A 21506-nucleotide genomic window follows, 5' to 3' on the forward strand; every position below is an offset into this window, starting at 1 on the left:
GGCGGGGAGGGCCGAGGCCGAGGCCGGGGCCGGGGCCGGGGCCGGGGCCGGGGCCGGGGCCGCCTCAGGCCGCCATCACAGCCCCCTCCCCCAGCCCCGCCACCGCGCCCCCCTCTTCCCTTCTGCGCTTGCGTCGGACGGCGTCTCCATAGGGGCGTCCCCGGCGTCATGAGGTCACTTCCGCCGCTGTTGCTATAGCAACGGGCGGCGCGTCCAGGCGGCCCCGCTCTCTGACCAGGCCGCGGCTATGGAGGCCCGGCGGCGGTGGCGGCGGGAGGTGACCGGGCCCGTCCCGCACTCCTTGGCGCTGGTGAGGGACCGCCCCGGTGCCGGTGGAGCCCGCTCCGCTCCCGGGCGGTGCGGGGTCCTTGGGACGGGCACCCCGAGAGGAGCCGGTCCCTGCGGGTCCCTGGGGGAACCGGTCCGGCTGTAGCGGTGCGGGGCGAGGTCGCTCCTTTGGGGGTACGTGGGCCACGCCGTGGGGTGCGGCGGTGTGTGAGGGGCTCCGGGCTGTGGGAGAGGGAGGCGGCTGGAGGTTACCTGCGGTGAGAACGTTTGTTTGGTGTAAAACAGACCCCAGCCATCCTCTCAGCTAAATAGGGTAAGATGTAAACCATAGCCTGGGCAACAGGCAAGTGCTGGCACCTGAAGCCATGTCATGCTCTTGTACTGGTGTCGTGAAGGCAAGGCTTGTTGGGATTTACCCTGAACTCATCATTTGGTGTTAGGTACTTATTTGGTCATGAATTCAGCTAAAAAAACCCCAAAAAAACAACCCAGAGTACCTGATTATATTTTCAGCACTGACATATCGATGATCTTAAAGGTCTTTTCCAACCTACATGATTCTCTGACACGGTTTCTCTTACAGAGAGCCAAGCCTCCTAAAGAACAAACAAGTGAACGTTTTGTCTCGGCCCGCAGACAGAAAGAAAAGGAACTCCTGGAATATACTGATTTCTTAAAGCTTCACAACCAGTGTCGCAGCGTCCATGAGTGGCAGCAACGCAACGAACAAAAATGGCTGCACGGCGTTGTGCGGAGAAAGGTGGATGCGACGATGCAGGAGTACCTGGCAGGGACTGATGAGAGACGAGAGAGGTAGCAAAGGAGTAGCTAATACCAATAGCTGCCCTACTATTTTCAACTTAACCGTACGTTTAGAGGAGCGATTATGGGGAAAACGCTCAGTTGAGCTCAGCTCTGTACGTTACACTGTGCGTTGTGGCTTGGTCTTCGTTATTCATCGTAACAGAAAGCGTAGGCGTGTTTAATTGGCAGTCAAGCAGCAATGTAGAGCAAACAGTACTCGTTACTGGTACTAGTCACCAAGCCAATCACTAGAGATATGTATTCAAACACAGTAACTAGTACAGTTTAGGTGGCATTTAGAGCCTTGTCTGCCAAATGCAAGATAAAAATAGTATTATAGCACTTGCATTGCTTGATTTTTAAAGAGAACAAAGAGTACATTGATAAAAGTGTCAGAAGGTCTAATTGTTGGGTGTACTGAGGGTTTTGTTGCGACCTCATTAATGGTTTGGTCCTACCAGTAATACTTTGCGGCACAGGCAGTTGAAGAAACAAAAATTTGGCAGAAGTCTGTCAAAAACAAAAAGGTGAGGCATATTACTGTCTTGTAAAGAACAGAATTGTGCTCTGCTGATCTTAGAAAAAAATCACATGGTTTAATTTCTCAGTTACTCGTTCCTGTTAAGTGACTCTGGAGCTGTGAAGGTCATCAGTTTGGTATCGCAGTCTGATGTGTCTTCATAGGACAGGAATTTTACACTAATTGCACAGAATCACTGAGGTTGGAAGGAACGGTCTCTTCTCCCCAGGAACAAGCGATAGGACGAGAGGGAACGGCCTCAAGCTGCACCAGGGGAGGTTTGGGTTGGATATTGGGAAAAACTTCTTCACCCAAAGGGCTGTCAGGCCCTGGCCCAGGCTGCCCAGGGCAGGGGTTGAGTCTCCATCCCTGGAGGTATTTGAAAGCCGGGGAGATGTGGTGCTTAGGGACATGGTTTAGTGGTGGGCTTGGCAGTGCTGAGTTAACGGTTGGACTCAATGATCTTAAGGGTCTTTTCCAACCTTAACGATTCTGTGATTCTATAACCTCCTGAGATAATCTAGTCCAATCAAGCAGTCACCTAGAGCAGGTTGCCCTGTCCATTTACGTTTTGCTTATCTCCACACATGGAGATCCCACAACCTCTGTGGGCAACCTGTTCCACTATTTGACGACCCTCACAGTAAAAAAAAAAAAAAAACAAACAAGTTTTCTTGTTTTCAGGTGGAATTTCACATGTTTTAATTTGTGCCCATTGGCTCTTGTTATGTCACTGGGCACTACTGAGAAGAAGCTGTCTCCCTTTTTTGCTTTCCCTCCCTTCAGGTGTTTATATACATCGCTAAGATCCCCCTGAGCCTTCTCTTCTCCAGGCTGAACAGTCCCAGATCTCACAGGAGAGAGAGATCTTTAGGAGAGATTCTCCTTTTTAGGAGAGTTGCTCCAGTGCCTTAATCATCTTAGTGGCCCTTCACTGGGCTCGCCCCACTAAGTCTGTATCTTGTGCTGGGGAGCCCAGAACTGGACGCGGCGCTCCGGATGAGACCTCACCAGCGCTGAGAGGAAGGATCACCTCCCTCAACCTGCTGGCAGGTTCCTCAAGCAGCCCAAGATGCTGTTGGCTGCCTTTGCCGCAAGGGTGCATTGCTGGCTTACGTTCAGCTTGTCTGTCAGGACCTCCAGGTCCCTTTCTGCAGAGCTGTTCTCCAGCCAGTCAGCCCGCAGCGTGCACCGATGCATGGGCTTATTCCTCCCCAGGTGCAGGATTTTTGTCGAATTTCGTGGGATTTGTTCTTATTTAGCTGCTTAAGATCCTCATGCTGTCTTTGCAAGGAGACTGGGCTCAGTACGTGGTGGAGAGAGTGCAATTCAGTGTCCAGAATTAGTAGGTCTTTGGCTTTGCCACTCTAACTCCCACCAGCAGCGCCAGCGTAGGTCCGTAGCACTGTTGCTCATGCAGTAGCAGGGGCATCCCATTGCGTAAAAATGAGAGTGATTTCCCAGAAGCCCATTACATTCGGGCTGGAATTAGCGAGTTTCTGGATTCCTTAGCCCCAGGTTTCATACTGCAAGGATTAATAGAGAGGTAAATGGCGGGGTGTTTAACAATTGCCAATTTGACACAATTTTCTCATCAAAGGTCTTTCAGGATGAAGTGGTTTACGGAGTGGTGCTAAAATAACAAAAGGTAGTTGGAGAGAAGATACAATTATAGATGCGTAGAGAAGGGTGGTAAATACCAGGGAGAGATTATGCTGAAGGATAACAGTAGTACAAGATCAAATTGATATCAACTGGTCACAAACGTAGTCTGGAAATTAGAAGAATTTGTTTAATGGGGGACTGAAGTTGTAAAGCAGCACTGGAAATGGGTTTGTAAGATAAGGAGCTTAAATTGTGCCAGGCCAGAATCACTCGTCTTGTGCTGTAAGATCCCCTCCACGGGCACAACAGGAGCGATCCCCGAGTTCAAATTTGATGTTCTCTTGGATGTTCCCTTCTTTGGCATTTGCAAGAAGCGTTGAAAGGAGCCCAGTACCCATTTTGCGCTCATAACAAATAACCTAGAACTTTATCGTTTAACAGAAGGATTGTTCTAGCTTTTATTTAAATGTTTTCATTACAGGCTTCGTGAGCTTCTGGAGGCAGAGGAAAGTAGGTACTTGGCTGAGATGGAGTCACTTGAAGAAACAGTACTGGAGAAACAAGAGAAAATGAGGAAGCGAGCAACATTACTGAGAGAAGAGAGAGAAAAAGAAAGACAACAACTGGTGGCTGAAAAGCGAGAGCAGCAATTCAGGTATCGTAAAATAGAATTTGGGTTAAGTAAATACAAAAAGGCAATTTAACAAGAAGGTGACAATAATAAACTGAGGAAGGAAAGATGAATGTGATTGAACTGATAAAACAAAAAAAAAAATTAGGGTGGTTTGGATAGAGGTGTATGAGCTTTGCTAGAAGTTGAAAGGCCTCGGCTATGTTGCATGCGGTGGAGCGAGTCTTTTTGGTCTTTTTCTGACTTTCGATGAAGGGGTGCAGCCTCTAAAAACCAGGGATCCAAATTTGCAATGCTCAGGAAAGCATGCGAGAAAAATATTCATTGCTAGAGATGAAGGCATCAGGTACAAAGAACTGTACTGTCTCCATTATTCGATTTAAGCGTTGAGATACCATGAAAATATTCTTCCCAGTGTCGTATGAAACTCCTTGTCCTGTGTGAGCATCCCTGCGCTGTCAGCTGCTTTTGTAATTCCTTGTTCTGGCATACAGTTCTATTTCAGCTTTATACTATTGGAGTGAAAAGGGTTCAGGGAAGGTTAATTTGGCCTAAATCATGCTAATACATCCAAGATCCTTGAAAAGTTCAGATTGTCCAAAAAGACAGTGGTTTTATTTATTGTATACTTTTCAAGACTACCAGCTAAGGTTTTAATGCAACCTGAAGTTCTGTGCCAAGTCTTCCTGGCTGCTGAGCTTGGCAGCCTCTTTTGAAGTCATTAAGATTTGCAGGTGTTTATCAGGCCCTGAGGCCTTGGCATGAAATCTGACTTGCTCAGTTCTTGGAAATTTGGTTTTCTGAGGAAGGGATGAAAATAATATTAATGTAATTCAATTGTAATCATTTGAAGTGTCTCTTCCCAGTCTCCCACAGTGCTGTGGAAATCCACAACACCTGCTTCTCAGTGTGCTAGAGGCTGGGGATAAAAATCAACACTTGCTGTCACGAGTGCATAAACTCTAATTAACTAATTTCACAGATAAATGTTGGTTTATTGACTGAGACAGGTGGTAAGGCAGCGTATGCACTTCTAAATTCACATGCTGACGTTAAAATATGGCCCTCGCAATTTACAGTTCCTAGTTTGCTCTCTACCCATCATACAAAGTGGTTGAAATTAATCTTTAAAGCTGTTTAGAGGAGATACTGCTGGAGTGCCTCTTATTTTGTACTTGAGGCTTGGCTTACGTACCAAGGAAAAGGGATCCAGCTTGCGATTTAGACACCTAAAGGTAGGTGTCTTAAGTGTTGGTATCTTTATATTTATTGGGAATACGGAATCATGTTCTACTCAGCAGATCTTCATTGAGATCAGGACACTTAAAGGAACCTAATGTCGTCCTAGAGTAGGCATATACTGGTCTGCCAGTTGAACTGCACCCTAGCCTCCACTGACTGCATTGACTGGATTCCCATTGGTTAGAATGGGAATTTAGCTCACACGTAGATTCCTGTTTAGATGCCTAATTTTAGATATTTTAATTGCAAAATGAATCCCACCAGTGAATCTCATCATCTGGTGATACGTACTTGGACTTTCATGCCGCCGTTGCCTGTCTTAATGTCTCAGGTCCTCTTTCTTCCCAGTACCACCCTATTGATCTCTGCTTCACTCATTTCATGGGATCATTCCCATCATCCTTCTACATTTCCCAGTCTGCTCTTGGATCTAGGCAATATTCATACCGCATAGTCTCCCATTAAAAAGTGTTGCTGGAGCTTTGCTGGTGGCGTTCTGCTGGCTGCAGTTTTTCAGAGGATTTAGAGGCAGTGAAATCCTCTTTCTTCACAGCTGTTGTGAGCGGCAGTCTTTGAGTATCTTTGCAAATGAATCTTCATCCTACAGCGCACAGAGTCCTTCTCTTTAAGTGTCCTGATGTAATGGAAATACATTTCCATGGTCAGTTCTTCCCCCGTTCCTCTAGCTCGGTCTCTTTCTACTTTTAAATTAAGGTCCCTGTAAAAAACAAGAACTTTAATAACACCAGCTGACCAGAGTTCACCTTGTCTGTTGATCTCTCCTTTGAAAGACAGATACCTTTCTTCATGTATATGCTTAGTAATATTTTAAAGCCTTCTCTGCCCTTTTCCAGTGAGAAAGGGAGTCTCTACTGTGGTGATCAATTCTGATTAGATTAGTAACTTCTCATATCTGAATCTGCATGTATTTCTCATCTTTAAGTAGCCCCAAATCTGGTTTTTTTCCCCCCACCGTTAGCTGTTACTCTTCCTCCTAAACCATCCTGGTCCATGCAGAGATCTGGGAGGAGGCTTTGCTCTTCAGGAAACCAACACTTACTAAAGATCCACAACCAGAAATCTGTAATTGTGCCACAACCTGTCCTCTAGGGCAGCGATCTCCAAACCTTTTTGATTGCACACCCCATCATTAAAAATTTTTTAGCGCTCACCCCAAGGATGTTTACTTATTTATAAATTATATACTTGTACTACTGTACATTATAAAACATAGGCAAAAATAGAAGTTAAAAGAGGGTGAGGAAAAGATGAAATAAACACTATTTTTATTTTTAATGTTATTTATTAATGGTACAAAACATATTTTCTTCTCGCACCCCAATGGATTGTCTTGCACACCCTGCTTTGGAGACCGCTGCTCTAGGGCACAGCCAGAGGAGCCCTGGGAGGTCGTTTCAGTAACGGGTGGATATACACATGATTTTCTGTTTCCCTTTGCCTGCAAATTTATAACTGCTTTGAATGTCTTTCTGAAACCTAATACAGCCTTCTTTATATTTCTTCTAACTTTAAGCAAGGTGCTCCACTCTTTTGCAGCTATAGATTCTCAAACCTGAGGTATAGGAGCACCTATAGCGTACAGCGCTCCAGTACATCATTCCAGAGTACTACAAGGCAGCTCTTAGAATCATAGAATCGTTAAGGTTGGAAAAGACCCTTAAGATCATCGAGTCCAACCGTTAACCCAGCACTGCCAAGCCCACCACTCAACCATGTCCTCGAGCACCACATCTGCCCGTCTTTTAAATACCTCCAGGGATGGGGACTCAGCCCCTGCCCTGGGCAGCCTGGGCCAGGGCCTGACAGCCATTTGGGGGAAGAAGTTTTTCCTAATACCCAACCCAAACCTGCCCTGGCGCAGCTTGAGGCCGTTCCCTCTCGTCCCATCGCTTGTTCCTGGGGAGCAGAGACCGACCCCCCCGGCTCCAGCCTCCTTTCAGGCCGTTGCAGAGAGCGATGAGGGCTCCCCTCAGCCTCCTCTTCTCCAGGCTGAGCCCCCCCAGCTCCCCCAGCCGCTCCTCCCCAGCCTTGTGCTCCAGCCCCTGCCCCAGCCTCGCTGCCCTGCTCTGGCCACGCTCCAGCCCCTCCATGGCCGCCTTGGGGTGCGGGGCCCAGCGCTGAGCACAGCATTCGAGGGGCGGCCTCACCAGTGCCCAGCGCAGGGGCACCATCCCCTCCCTGCTCCTGCTGGCCACACCGTTCCTGATACGAGCCAGGATGCCATAGGCTCTTTTGGAGCTGTAGCCCGAGGGTACAGATTTAACAGCTTCTCAGTAGTGATCTTAGCCAGGAAAAATCCTTTATCACAAGGTGACAGAGGGCACAGTCCTTGGACCACCGGAGTCCCGCTGGAATTCATTTTCATGAAGGGCTACAACTTGTATGAAAAGATATTCAGCCAGTTGTAGCCCGAGGGCATGTTCGTCATTGGTATCTTGAAAGCAAATGGCAATGTCTTAAAATTTGCATAAAACATCTTACATCCTCTTTCTTGTGATACCATCAGAAGCATCCATACCGAGAATGTTATCATCACAGCAACTCTGTACTGCAGCCATAAAATGAATAAATAACTGGGGGACGGGGGGAATAAATGCAGTTTCTGTCTTTGGGAAGTGGCTACGTACAGGCACAATTTTAATGTTAAGAAGCTTAGGATAGCAAAGCGAGGAAGAAAAACAGCCATCTGGGGGAGCAGATGTTTATAGGTTGCGGTAAAAGCTGCTTTGAAGGAATTATTTTGATGAAATCAAGCAATTAGAGGGTTATTTTATATTAAAATTCGAACCATGCTGAACTTTTATTTAACTTCTCTTCCCCTCTGAGAATTCAATTAAATTCAGATTAGTTTATAATCATGGAAAAGAATAACTAATTCTTTATTCCTTCACTGCTGAGAGAACTTTGAACCCATTGTGTTAAGGTATTACAGTTATTTCTAATAGTGTAAGATTTCAAATCTTAATAATGACATGTTTCCCTCAGAACATTTGAGAAATATGTTTTTCATGAATACTAATGAGTACCGTAGTCTTTAATCACCACTAACTCCTACCCGGGAGTTGGAAGATAGACCTCCATGTTGAAACGTAAGAAAACCGGCAATGCCGTAGTAGGTTTGTTGACCTGCTTGAAGGCAGGGGCACCTCTCGGAGCGTGCGGTGCCTCACGGCGTGCACATCGCTGTGCTGTTCTCTGCTTTCGCTCTTGGGACGACCAGTGAATGAGCGGGCAGAAGGTTCCCGTCTCATACAAGGAAGTAAAATATTTTACTTTTACCCTTTTCATTAGCCTGCACTGGAATCTGCTCCTTTGTTCCTGTATTTCCTCACCCTTCTCTTCTGAAGACCGGAGCTGAGGATGGTTCCTCGTTCCAGGGACAGTTTCTCCTTTAGAGGACACAAACCCAACTCTCGGGGAAGAGCGCAACGCTTGGGTAGAGGATGTGGCGTGTCCTGGGATCGGGGGAGAAAAGTGCTAAGTGTGGCAGGCTTTATCTTACGGAGACTTGATGTTGATGAAAGGGGACTCGGCAGATTACTCTTGTTCCTTCTCAGTCAGGAACAGTTAAGAGGTTAGAAATGCCTTCTGGATAGCAAGTAAAATAAGAATTTTGTTTTCATGGCACTGCTGTCCCTTTTATCGTTTGTGTATAGTGCTTAGTGCCTCTCACCACTGCCTCCCCGGCATTAGGTGCTTTACTAATAGAAGATGAGGACAGAGATGGCCTCGGCCCCAGAAGCTTACAGCTGAAATGCGAGGCAGCAAACAGCGAATGCTGACAGGAAGAAAATGTGGCGAGATTTCTGCTTCTGCATGAAATTACGGGTCAAGCGTTGTGTTCTTTGGCTGTATCTCACTCCTGCAGCACCAAGGGAGAGCGAGGCGTAGCGATCTTTCCCCTCCGCAGTCACAGCTCTGATTTTTGTACCGCTCCACTGTACGTGTGACTGGTTGGACGGCTCTCGCTGTGGCACCGAGAACAGGGTCAGGCGGGCTTTCGGCACTGTCGCTTTTTCTGTCTGTCAGCTTGTTCAGCCGGTTCTGAACTGGAGGAGGGCTATTCTGGGAAACGCTCTTTGCGGTTTATAAGCTCTAAGTAATTTTTATTAGGCTGGCTTAGCGTGGAGTTTTATTGGTAAAGCTTTGGCAGATCTTCTAAGCCAACACATAATTATTACACGCTGGTAGTTGCCTCAGCCGCATATTAACGATACCAGGAGCTGCGCTCATTCTGCGCTTGTTAGCAGGAGGTGAGCGGGAGGTGACGAAGGAGCAGTGTCAAGTAAAGAAACCATTATTCGAGAGCATAATCTTACTAGTTTTAGGGCAGAAATGAGTTATAGAGCACCAGTCGCGTCCTGTGTTGCTAAACTCTTTCCCTGTTTGCCTCGTGGCGAGCGGATATAGCAGCTGACCTCAGGGAGAGGCCAAATTTGCGTCGTTTCTGTAGCCTTCGTGGAGGTGTGAACCCATGGCCCCAGACAGAGAATAACGCTCCTATTAATTCTATACTCAAAACCCAGGTCAGGGAATATTGATGTGGGTTTAGATGGAGACAGCAGCTATTGGACTTAGGAATCATTTGGGAGAGCGAAGGCTTTGCAAAGACAGATCCTTAGCATGAAAAAGCAAACCACCAAGTATCTTTGTTTAGTGTTGGCAAACTCAATTTTGCTTTTAAGTTTAAAGGAAAAAAAAAAATCTTAGGCAATGGGATTCATTCATATTTTGTTTCATTGCCGTAGTTATGAAAATTAAATAACTATCGTGGAAAATGATAGTACTATGAGATAGCTGCTTGATGAATATTTAATATTTTTGCTACACAGGGTTGTCCGCTAAACGTTGTATAAAGTATTTCACATTGTACAGGTAACTACTGCCGTCATGCAGTGGTTTAAGATGCAGTCAATGATATCTTATGTCTGCTGTAAATTCCTAAATAGCATTGCAATAATCTGTAGAAGATGGTTTCATCCAGCATGAAATTGTGAGATAACTTTTTACTTCACAGCATTCCTGTGTGTCTATCACACATCCTTAGAGCTTACGGATCCTCAACGCATGTAGATCTTCACCATTGTCTGCTAGTTTCACCTTTTGATTTTATGAAAATCTATATCCCGGTTATAGAACAGAATTAGAATGCTTGTATATTGTTCAAATTAAACGTCGTTTGATAGCATATGTTCATCTCGATAGTGCTTTGTTTGTAAAAATAAAAGCAGAATCTCTAAATAGTTGTGGGTTCTTCAACTGAAGATAAATATTCGGCTTATTTGCAACTCAATTGCAGTGAGTAAATGAAAACTGAAAGCTGTATTACTTATTTGACTTTCTAGCTTCTCCAGACTCTTATCGCAACTCTTCTGAATTATCCCACAAAACTTGATTAAAAAAATGAATACGTTTCTAGTGGTTCCTGTTCAACTGCGTAACCTAAACTTCTGCTTGCAGAGTATTTTCTGAATATGAATGAGCTTTCAAGTGACTAGTAAACCTATTCTAAGTCTTCATTTGAATAAAGAGTAACCTACGTGTTCGAACAAGCGTAGCGTGCATGTGTTTTATATGTTAAAAAAAATTATATAAAACTGCACACAGCACGTGTTCCAACTACATATATAAAATACACTTTTCATATATGAATATTTATATATTGTACGTGTGTATATATTTTTACAAATCAAATATAGGACCTGCTCTTCAACTGATTAAGGTCAAAATCTCCATCAAATCAGGCTCTCTGTGATTCCTTAGGCCTCCCAAGGAGTCAGTGTCAGACCGGGTGTGGAAGTTGGCATCCTGAGCCGTAGTCCTCTGAGTAGTTATGAGCCTCCGTCCATCACACGCCTCCAGACTTGCTTATTATTTTGCGACTTTTCTTTTTTTTAACTTTCACGTTGCCTTTCAGAGAACAATGCGAGGAGCTTCGCATACAGCAGATGAAGAAGCATCAGAAGGAATTGCGTGAAGACCAGCTGGCCCAGCTAGCTCTGAAGGAGGAACTGAAAAAGCAACAGAAGGAGGAGGAGCAGATGTTTGCAGGGCTTTGGACAGAGGAGAGGTTGGCTAAGGAAAAGCGAGAGGCGGCGGAGATGCAGAAATCAGCAGAACAGAGTCGGGAAATCCTGAATGCGCTCAGTGCCCAGGTAGCGGTGCTCAGTGCTCACAGAGAGGAGGCGAAGCGGCTGAAGGAAGAAGAGGCTCGATTGCTGGTAATTTCCCTATTATTCTCAATTCAGGGTTGTGTAGTAGGCCCTCCTAAAGCTAGGCTTACTAGACATTTAGATTAATCCATACCTTTTTTGTATCTTCCCCGATTCCATTAGTATCTGAGACTGTCCTATTATACTAAACCTCTTTTCCAGAGCTGCGGCAAATGCATTCCTGTTTACAGAGGGAAATACATCTTTTGAAACTTAGCGTTGTAAGGGATTTTGGCATTCGAAGCCCCTCAGAGCCTTTCTGGGAAACGGAAATGTTTTGAAGCTTTTGCCAGGCATCTTTGCAATTTTCCGATTTCCAGTTTCCAGCGGGATAGCTAGAGAGTCTCGTGTCCCAGCTGTAATGCGTAACGTCAGATCTCAAACCGTGATGCATACGTTTAATCATCACGGTAAGCGCACTGGGAGGAAGCAGCAAGGGCGTGCTGCTCCCAGAAGAGAAGGTGAGCCAGGAGCCAAAGGTGACAGCAGGGCAGGACGGTACGCTGTCCTTCCCAAAAGGAGGCCCACAGTACCCAAAAGAACGGAGCAGAGCAGGTCTGCTGACAGTAACCGGGGTCATCTAACAGTCCAAACCGCCCGGCAGGTCTGTAGCGATGAAGTCCACGATGAAGCCAGCAAGTCAAGTCAGCAGGTCTGGATCAGGATCGACCTCAGGCACAGGCGTACCTGCAACGTAGCTCACGTAGGCACCAGAGGCGACAGACTGAGCCTAACGGCAGCTCCCGAGCGACTCCTCTCAGCCCTTTCTCATGCCGCTCTTTCCCAGCTCTGTGATCCAAGGCTCCTGCGGGGAGGTTGCAGAGCCTGTTGGTGCACTCAGGACCCTGACACATACAGGAGGAGACACATTTCTATGAAAAATCCCAACCGCTTATGCCCCAGCTGACTAAATTTCAGAATCTACATTCTTTTTTTTTTTCTTAACAAATTAGCAAGCGGCGCCTAAGCTCTCTCACCTATTAGTGCTGTTGGGCGTCACATCGCGGGAGGCATTTGGCTACCTTGGCCCAACTGTTTGGCCGCTACCCTCTTTTTTTTTTTTTCCTCATCTCTCCCCAGTCTAGGCTTGCTGTAGGTGCGCTGGCTTTAGTGGGGCTTGCTAGTTCACAGTATTCTGCGTTGACTTTGTGAGTTATGGGAGACTATTTAGTTCAGACTCGGTCTTCATTTTGCAGCTATTTACACGTAGCGATTGAATGATCGCGCAGGGTACCCTGTTAGGCACTGGAAGCTGATGTTGGCAAGATATATAGTCCACTACTTCTTAAAAATAATGACAATAATGAATCTAAAGCTCTGAAAATCCTGGCTGTAAGACAGTGGAATCCTTATTCCAAGCTAGACTGTAACATTTCACTTATTTAAAAACATGCAGAATAAAATTATTTTCTTGTAACAACTTTTAAGGCACTGCCAAACCTCCCAGGCAAAGAACACTTCTACTTAACTGGCCTTTTCAGAAAAATGCTATTAGAATAGAAGACTTTGTAGCTTCCCCTGGAGACAGCTGCCTCGGGCTCCGTCAAGGAGATAAATTTCTGGTAAAGTGGTTTAGTCTCTGGAAAAAAAGCTTTCTTCAAAGGGTCCATAAAGGAGAGTTTCTGTATTGAATAAGGATGTAATCCTTTTTCAGCAGAAGAGGGATGTGACAGATGGCCACATTACAGGTTTTTTGGGTCCAGAGCAGCCTATAATGATCAGGGGCTTCATCTGGGCGAAGGACACGCTATGGACAGCTAAGCGTCTCTGTGTATAATGGTTTCTTCCGGTTGTTGCAATGGAAATAGATGATTTAGGGAAGCGATAGACCATATGTGTGCATCAAGATACCTTGGGCTGGATGAGAAAAGAGACAGCAACTTTTGCAGTAGCTTTTTCGTTAGCTGTTACCTACACTGGCTGCCTTCCTCCCCCTCTGTTTTTTCTCTCCCTTAAAGAATTGTGATACCTTGAGGTGACGGAAATCACGTTATTCTGGCTGTAGTCTCGCAAGTGCGAGACGAGTTTCTGCCATAGCACTTTGGTCCCGGCTTGCAGGTGGATGGCTGGTAACAATTTCTTTGTACATTTGCAATGTTGTGTTACCCCATCGTATAAACTTTCACAGAGTAAGCACCATGGATCCCATCCTCGGCTGCTCTCATACGACTTCACTGACGTCAGAATTCAGCCGAAGACATGTGCCAGCTTGCCCAGTAGACTGCTAACTATTTTCACCTTCTTTCCTTCTTCATTGTTCGAAGGTTTGGGTTTTTGTGTTTTTTTTTTTTCTTTTTTTAATTACTTACTGGTTCAAATAATATATACTGAGTTTCAAAGCTGTTTTACCAGCTTCTGAAAGTGAATTTGGCGGTTCAGGAAGACAGCAAAGTCAGCTTTGGCTTTGAAACACTGGAGGAGTCCGTGGGTGCTTTATGTCCAGCGTAACAAGTTATGTTCCTTAGGAGGTGCAGCTTGTACTTCCGTATGGGGAAGATTAGACAGGTTGTTTATGGCAAGCCTGCTAATTCATGTTAGAATATTTATTGACATTACAAAAGAGACATTTAATTTAAAAACAGGTTAAGAAAAAACTGTGTAGCTTCAAAGCCTCCTACATGGTTTCCCACAGCATTCTCCTGGAGAAACTGGCTGCTCGTGCCTTGGATGGGCGTACGGTTCGCTGGGTAAAAAACTGGCTGGATGGCCGGGCCCAAAGAGTTGTGGTGAATGGAGTTAAATCCAGTTGGCGGCCGGTCACCAGTGGTGTTCCCCAGGGCTCAGTGCTGGGGCCGGTCCTGTTCAATATCTTCATCGATGATCTGGATGAGGGGATCGAGGGCACCCTCAGTCAGTTTGCAGTGACACCAAGCTGGGTGGAAGTGTCGATCTGCTGGAGGGCAGGGAGGCCCTGCAGAGGGCCCTGGCCAGGCCGGGTCGATGGGCCCAGGCCACGGGGTGAGGGTCAGCAAGGCTCAGGGCCGGGTCCTGCCCTGGGGGCACAGCAACCCCAGGCACCGCTGCAGGCGTGGGGAGGAGCGGCTGGGAGCTGCCCGGCGGGAAAGGGCCTGGGGGTGCTGGTCGACAGCGCTGAACATGAGCCAGCAGTGTGCCCAGGTGGCCAAGAGGGCCAGTGGCATCCTGGCTTGTATCAGGAACGGTGTGGCCAGCAGGAGCAGGGAGGTGATGGTGCCCCTGCGCTGGGCACTGGTGAGGCCGCCCCTCGAATGCTGTGCTCAGCGCTGGGCCCCGCACCCCAAGGCGGCCATGGAGGGGCTGGAGCGTGGCCAGAGCAGGGCAGCGAGGCTGGGGCAGGGGCTGGAGCACAAGGCTGGGGAGGAGCGGCTGGGGGAGCTGGGGGGGCTCAGCCTGGAGAAGAGGAGGCTGAGGGGAGCCCTCATCGCTCTCTGCAACGGCCTGAAAGGAGGCTGGAGCCGGGGGGGTCGGTCTCTGCTCCCCAGGAACAAGCGATGGGACGAGAGGGAACGGCCTCAAGCTGCGCCAGGGCAGGTTTGGGTTGGGTATTGGGAAAAACTTCTTCACCCAAAGGGCTGTCAGGCCCTGGCCCAGGCTGCCCAGGGCAGGGGTTGAGTCCCCATCCCTGGAGGTATTTAAAAGACGGGCAGACGTGGTGCTTGAGGACATGGTTGAGTGGTGGGCTTGGCAGTGCTGGGTTAACGGTTGGACTCGATGATCTTAAGGGTCTTTTCCAACCTTAACGATTCTATGATTCTAATCTATGACTCTAAGACAGCTGAGGCATTGTTTCTGTAGATAAGCTAATGATGGCCACATACTGTTTTATGACTATGATTGCTTGTAAACTTATTCAAATTCAGGATGCTCAGGAATTATCCTAAGTCACTTTATTGATGCTGCTTTGGGCATTTTTTTTCTTTTGGCTAAATAATCTTGAATATACATCTTGATCTATGTTTGCTATTTTTTCATTGTTTCTTTCTTAAGAACTCAACTTTAGTGTCCATTTTCCCTTTCTTTCCAATATAAAGTGGAATGGTTTGAAGCCGTGGAAATTCAGTAACTGCCCATCAGAATATAAGGATACAATTACTTTGTGCAACCTTATGTCCACTAGAGATGCAGCGCTCTGAACATCCAGCACAGACACAGGGCAGATAATCTACGCAGAAACAGGAGGAACACGTGGCTCTCGTATCGGTTAGTGGTTGTGGCTGCATGTGAAGACTTGGATAGAGATCATACGTGCTGCAATGATAACCGATTTCTCTAAAGACACGACTCTGTCTCTCCGCTTGAAATATCTGGAGTACATCAGGCATTCTGGTGTTTCGGTATTGAAGTGCATGTGATAATTAAAGAGAAAAATCCGGAATTCTAACGAATGATATGCTAAAATGTTCATGCTTTAACAGGTCTAATGGATGACACTAATTCTCTAATGTCAGCAAGAATATTTACCTTTGCTCTTCAGTGTTCCAATTAAACTAATTCTAGCCATCACTTAGTTTGAAGTTATGCCATGATTTTACAAGCTGGCTCTTTTTACTGTCGTAGGAAGAAGAGCAGCAACTGCTTAAGCTAGAAAAGGAACAACTTCAGATGGAGAAACTACAGAAACAGAAGGAATGCAGGGATACATTGCTCAGCGCAGCACAGGAGAAGAAGAATCGTCTTAATGAAGAAAAACAAAGTGAACTTGCCCTAGAGATGAAGATCTTGGAAAAATCTCTTCAGGAACCCCAGGAAGACACTGAGGAGAAAACAAAAAGAAAAGTAAGGGCTAGAGGTGTTCACTGTGAAGTTGTGGGGCAAAACCTCATTGAGGCTAATTTTGTGGCCCTTAGTGACCTGCACAGTATAAATGAGATCAGACACAAGCCCTTTTCTCTGAACAAGTTGATTCTTTCGTTGCATAGCCTGTTGCTTCTCCTCCTGCCGGGGCTCTACCTCTCTGAAGAAGCCCATTAACTGTTAAAACCACAGTGAGTACTTTAAAGCATGCTTTGCAAGCAGCCAGGCTAGACAAAAGAAGGGGGCTCTCAGGAAACCCTGGCATCTTGTCTCTCTCTGCGGATTCCATTGTGTATAAATCACCTGAGCTTTTTCATCTTTACACTGCATGGATGTAACGGTGGTTAGAAAACTATTTTTTGTTTCGTGGACCTGATTTAATATATATTTGTAACTGCAGAGGAAAGTAAATATTTAACTTATTCTAATTCATTAATAGTAAGAAACGTTTTTAAATCTTCAGTAGCTGGATATATAGATGCAAAAGCTCACGTTAAATATCTTGGAGATGCCATGAAACCATGGATGTGTCTGTCACTTCCTAAATTTAAAACAAGCAGATTGTCACCAACTTCAGGGTGAAAATGAGTCTCAAGGTAACTTTAAGACAGCAGGGAGCTGCTTTCATTACTCTGCTCAGGGTATTTAGAAGCTCAAGTAGGTTAGGAAAGTTGTATAAACTCACTGTTAGACCTTGGCACAAAATGAGAGGAGGTGACATTTATTATTTTTTATTATTATATTTATAGGTCCCAAGGCTTCTCATGCAGGTGAGGGTGAAGTAGCTTGGTCAGCTGTGGAAAGTCTTTGTAAAATGTCTGTGCTGCAGGCAGCTGAGCTGCTATGGGGGAAGGGACAACTCTACATTTGTTCTGCTCTTACGCTGTTGTCCAGGCACTGGAGACTGGGCAGGAAGAAGATTCTGCACAGCTTTTTCCCAAAACAGGGTTTGGGATGGAGCTCTAAGTTCCCAGTTCTCACATTGTCCGCAAATCACCGCTTCTCTTCGTGTTTGGAAAGGCTTTTTTGAACTCTTTTACTCAGATCTGCAACTGTCTCTGTGTTTGCAGCAAGAGCTGCTCAAGGAGCAACAGACTTACCTGGCACACCTGGCTCAGCAGCTGGAGGAGGAGAAACAGCGAGAAAAAGAAGTGGACAAGCTCCTCAAAGAAGAGATGGCGAAGGTTTGGGCCAAGAAGGCTGAGCAAACGCGATTAGAGAAGGAGGCTAGGAAGCAGCTACTGAAAGATGTCCTGGATGAAAGACAACTGCAGCTCGAGGAGAAGTGTAAGTAATAACAGCTCGCTGTCTGTGCACCAAACCTGCCGCATGAATGCAAGTCTTGGCAAAGGCAGAGGGAGTAAAACACGCTGCTTTTGGGAAGATCGTCTGGCCCAGCACGCCCAGGCTGCACGGTTGAGTGGACACCAATGCCACTGTCTCTGAATCCGCTTCTGAAGCTTTACTCCTACAGGCATTCCTTATGCTCATTTCCCATCACCAGAGCAAAGCCTAGTAAAGTAAGGATTGCATGAGCAAGCGATCATTATTATTAATTATATTATTATTATTATTATTATGAAGTTCTGAATGTGAAATCTTTTTCTATTCTGAGTGGATGGCAAAACAAATAAGCTGAGAATACGCTTGCCGTTGTTTGTGTACCTCTTCAGAAGCAACAAAACTCAGGCTTGCTATTTAGGCTACTTGGCTTGAATACAGTCTCGCTGTCCCTTCAAGCTTAGCAGTGCTGTTCCCTTCTAAAAGTATTTATTTATTTATTTATTTTTTGCAGTGCAGAGAAATGCAAAGGAACAGGAAGAACTTGTTCAAGAGAGGAAGTTATTAGCTGAAGCAATCACAGAACTCAAGCATACAGAAGAAGAAAAATATGCGAGGTATTTTTCTTTTATGCCATTGATTCATTTCATTGCAGATCAATCTTTTAAACTTGTGAGTAGGCTAATTCTCCTTTTCAGGTAACTCGAAGAGCACTGGGTGGGCTTTCTTCTGTTCAGAGAGCCTCTGCTCCAAACTGCTCAATAGCAGCCCTGTGATATTGCAATTGGTATTAAATCACTAATTCTGACCTCATCATACAAATAATGGTGTTTCGTTACATATCCTTGTTTTGGTCTTTTTGGACCATCATGTGACGTACACCCATCATGTTTATTAAATACATCCCCTCATACTCCGAGCTGTTATTAGGAGTGGCAGAGGTTTGGGGAGGAGGGTTAATGAAAGGATAGTTGGTTACTTACCTAGGTGAACCCGTGTGTTCAGGCTCGTTGCTAAACTCCACCCACACACATCCCTTAAACCATCAGACAGTCAGCCACCAAAATACCAGACTACTGCACGTAACCCAGCTGCACGGGCTTCTGCTTACCGTACGGTTCCTCAGGGTGAGAATTTAGTTATACGCAGTAGCTGAAACGTTCCTCTGGGTGTCATGCGAAGCCTAGGGCAAAGGGCTTTATTTCGCTTCGTTTCCGTTTTGTACTCCCGTCCTTTCTCCACGCTTGTCCGTGGGAGGTAACCGAGTATCTGTTGTGTTCTCCAACGGTTTTACTGGTAACGATCTCCTGGATGTGGCAGAAATCTCACCCTTCTGAGGGAAACACGCTGGGCTTCATTTGGGCTATGCTTCACTTAGCAAAGATGGCATTCCGTGGCGTCAGTACACGCTGCGTGGTTCGGCTGTGTTGCGTTAGCGCACAAGTCTTGACTAGACCGTTGGCATTTTACGTGTCGGTGTGCCTCAGCATGTAGGCAGGCTTCCACTGCTGCTCCAGAGGGTAGCGAAAATAATACGTGAGCCTTGAAGTAGAATGGAAGAATGATTTCTTCTGACAGCCATTTCCTAGAATATTAGTACAACGCCGCGGCGGGAGCCTGCGCCCTGCCTTCCCCGTTGGCAGTAACTTGTTATTTTCCGAATGAGGGAGTGGAGATGGGGTGTAAGGCTGCAGCAGCAATGAGCCCGAGCTAGCAGAGGGCTGAGACCCGACACACTCATTCTCTGTCCTCTCACTGTCACCGTCAGGGGCAGGGAAGGCGTGCTGATTACCAGGGGTCGTCCTTGCTCTTTTTGTTAAGCACTGATTTGCAATCTCCTTTATAACATACAACAAAATGCAGTTCTTTCTCTGAAGAACATAAGGTTAGCACGTAGCATTTGGTTAATGGAGTGGTAGTTCTTCTCAACCCCTAAAAAGAGTTTTGAATGGTTCTTTGGTCTAAGGTTGAATGCTAACAGATTAAATAATAATCAAGTTGTTTATTTTTGTTACCCATACTTCATAAATAAGCTATTCATATGTCCTTTCCAGAAAAGTAAAGGAAGCAAAAGAATACCAAGAGCAACTCAGGGCTCAAATTGCTTATCGACAACAGGCCCGTGATGCTGAGGAAGAAGAGAAGCGGCGAGAATACGAATCAGGTCTAGCAGCAGAGAGAGCTTACCAAGAAAGGGTACAGGACATTCTAGCAAGGCCTTGTGAGAAACTAGCAAAGACCCACCCTTTGAGAAGAAAACTAATGTCTAACTCTCAAGAAGACCATCTATGATGATTTTTTTTAGCTCACTTGGTTGCCTTAAAAACCATTTTTCTATGGGTGTTTATAACTGACTTGAGTTAGCGGACCCCCCTCCGCTGTGATGCTCAAAATATTTAACTGGCAAATACAAGAAACGTGGTATTTTTAAAGGTTATTTTTTTCCCTATTGGATTTTCTTTGACAAAATGACTGATCCAAATCAAAGTGTTTGACATTTTAATACAAGAATACCGTGTGTCCTCTGCAGTATAGTAATATATTATGATGTGAATGATATGCAGGCATTCTTTAAAATCTGCACAAAGAAAACTTTGTAGAAGAGTTTCAGCAAACTTTTATTAAAATGCCTTTCAAACTGCAAATATTTGCAAAACCTTTTTTGTATTTAGACGAAAAATACTTGGTGCCTCATCTTCGTTTTCCTTGTTAAATATAAAACTATGAATCTATTTTACTATGGGCTAGCTAGTAAAGAGCTGATATCGCTCTGCATGTATTGTGATTGCTATTGAATGATCTGGGGAATATCGGAGTCCTGCGAGACCTCTGCTTGGAGTGATTTAATTGCACAGGACTGAAGTCATCCTTTTCTTGCAAAAAGGGTTGTTATTTATCATTTTGATGGCAACCCTGCCTCTTTGGACTGCCTTGGCTTGCCACCAATGCCAGAGTCCGAACTCACGGAATGGTGAGGGGGTGGAGCACCAACAATATTTGAAGACAGAGCAACACCAAAAGCAGCCAGATGTCAATAGGAAGGTGTCGGAAGGGTTTTGGCAGTGGGGAGAGGGGACACCTCCTCACCGCTCCCTCAGCTCCCCATGTTAACGGCCAGATTGCCCTATAGGCAGGAGGAGCAGCGGGTGACACAAGGAGGACAGGCGGGAGCAATCCAGCCTCTCCCTGTGGCATTGACCTCGACCAGCTCCCTGGAATGTATTTCATTAGTTTTTCCTCTGTGGTTTTAAGAGGAAGGAAGTGAAGAATCCATTTACAACCTCATATCCTTTCTTGCTCATAGACATTGCAGCATTCAGAAATGTTTTATCTTCTTCCTTAACGTTTTTCCATCTGCGCCTTTGCTGCTGCTTCTCTGCCGATGTTTCTCTTTCCTCCTTCAGCTTTTCAGCTTCTACCATCCTTCCTCCACCCCTTGCTTTTCCACCCTTTTCTTCTCCAACTTCCATCCCTCACTAAGCACTTGCTCTACCTTCCTCCTCCTCCCTACCTTCCCCTTTCAGTGTTTGGCTTCCTGCTGGCGAGTACCAGGACTCTTGCGTTTTTTTTGTTGTGTGGCAGCATGAACGGACGCACAGAGAAGCTGATAAATGGCTGGGATCGGAGCCCAGGAGTCCCAGCTCCCAGGCCTCTTGGAGCGAATCGGGAATAAACTGCCTGCACGGTCGCCTCATCTTCTAGGTTTAAAGCAGACGCCAAGTTGACAAACGCTTTTTGTCTGTGGAGAAAGCCGTGCAGCTGTTTGCAAAAGGCCGGGTAGAGAAATATTAATCTGAAACAGTATCAGTGATCTTAGCAGAGCAACCCAGCTAATTACGGGTGTAAATGGCAGAAGAACCTGGCCCGAAGGTGTTGCCCTGCTGAGGAGCACAGCACCGAGTGTGGTGGGGTTTTATCCTTGCTTAACGGACAAAACTTCTCCGAGAGCAGCTTCCTGAGACAGCCGATGGAAGAGGGACAAGTTCACACCATCCAGACGGAGCAGAGCGGAGCCTCTTCGTGTCGTGTTCTTTGAATCACTTGTATCCAAACAGGGTCTGTCTCCTACAGTCATCGAGAAAGGAAACGTTGCAAACCAGGCGAGGCGGGTTGGTAGTCGTGACGTCTA

General features: G+C 46.0%; 1 protein-coding gene across 1 annotated transcript; it reads left to right on the forward strand.

Moving 5' to 3' along the window:
• Positions 1-247: 247 nt before the first annotated feature.
• LOC309602760 (cilia- and flagella-associated protein 53-like) lies at positions 248-19669 on the forward strand (the record flags this gene model as incomplete). Its single annotated transcript, XM_082336633.1, has 8 exons — positions 248-310; positions 872-1101; positions 3699-3872; positions 11029-11332; positions 15860-16078; positions 17167-17383; positions 17892-17994; positions 19432-19669. The coding sequence occupies 8 exons, from the start codon at positions 248-250 to the stop codon at positions 19667-19669; spliced, it is 1548 nt and encodes a 515-aa protein (XP_082192759.1).
• Positions 19670-21506: the final 1837 nt, after the last annotated feature.

Source organism: Platalea leucorodia (genome assembly GCF_965183815.1).
Source record: "Platalea leucorodia genome assembly, chromosome: Z".
Lineage (NCBI taxonomy): Eukaryota > Metazoa > Chordata > Aves > Pelecaniformes > Threskiornithidae > Platalea > Platalea leucorodia.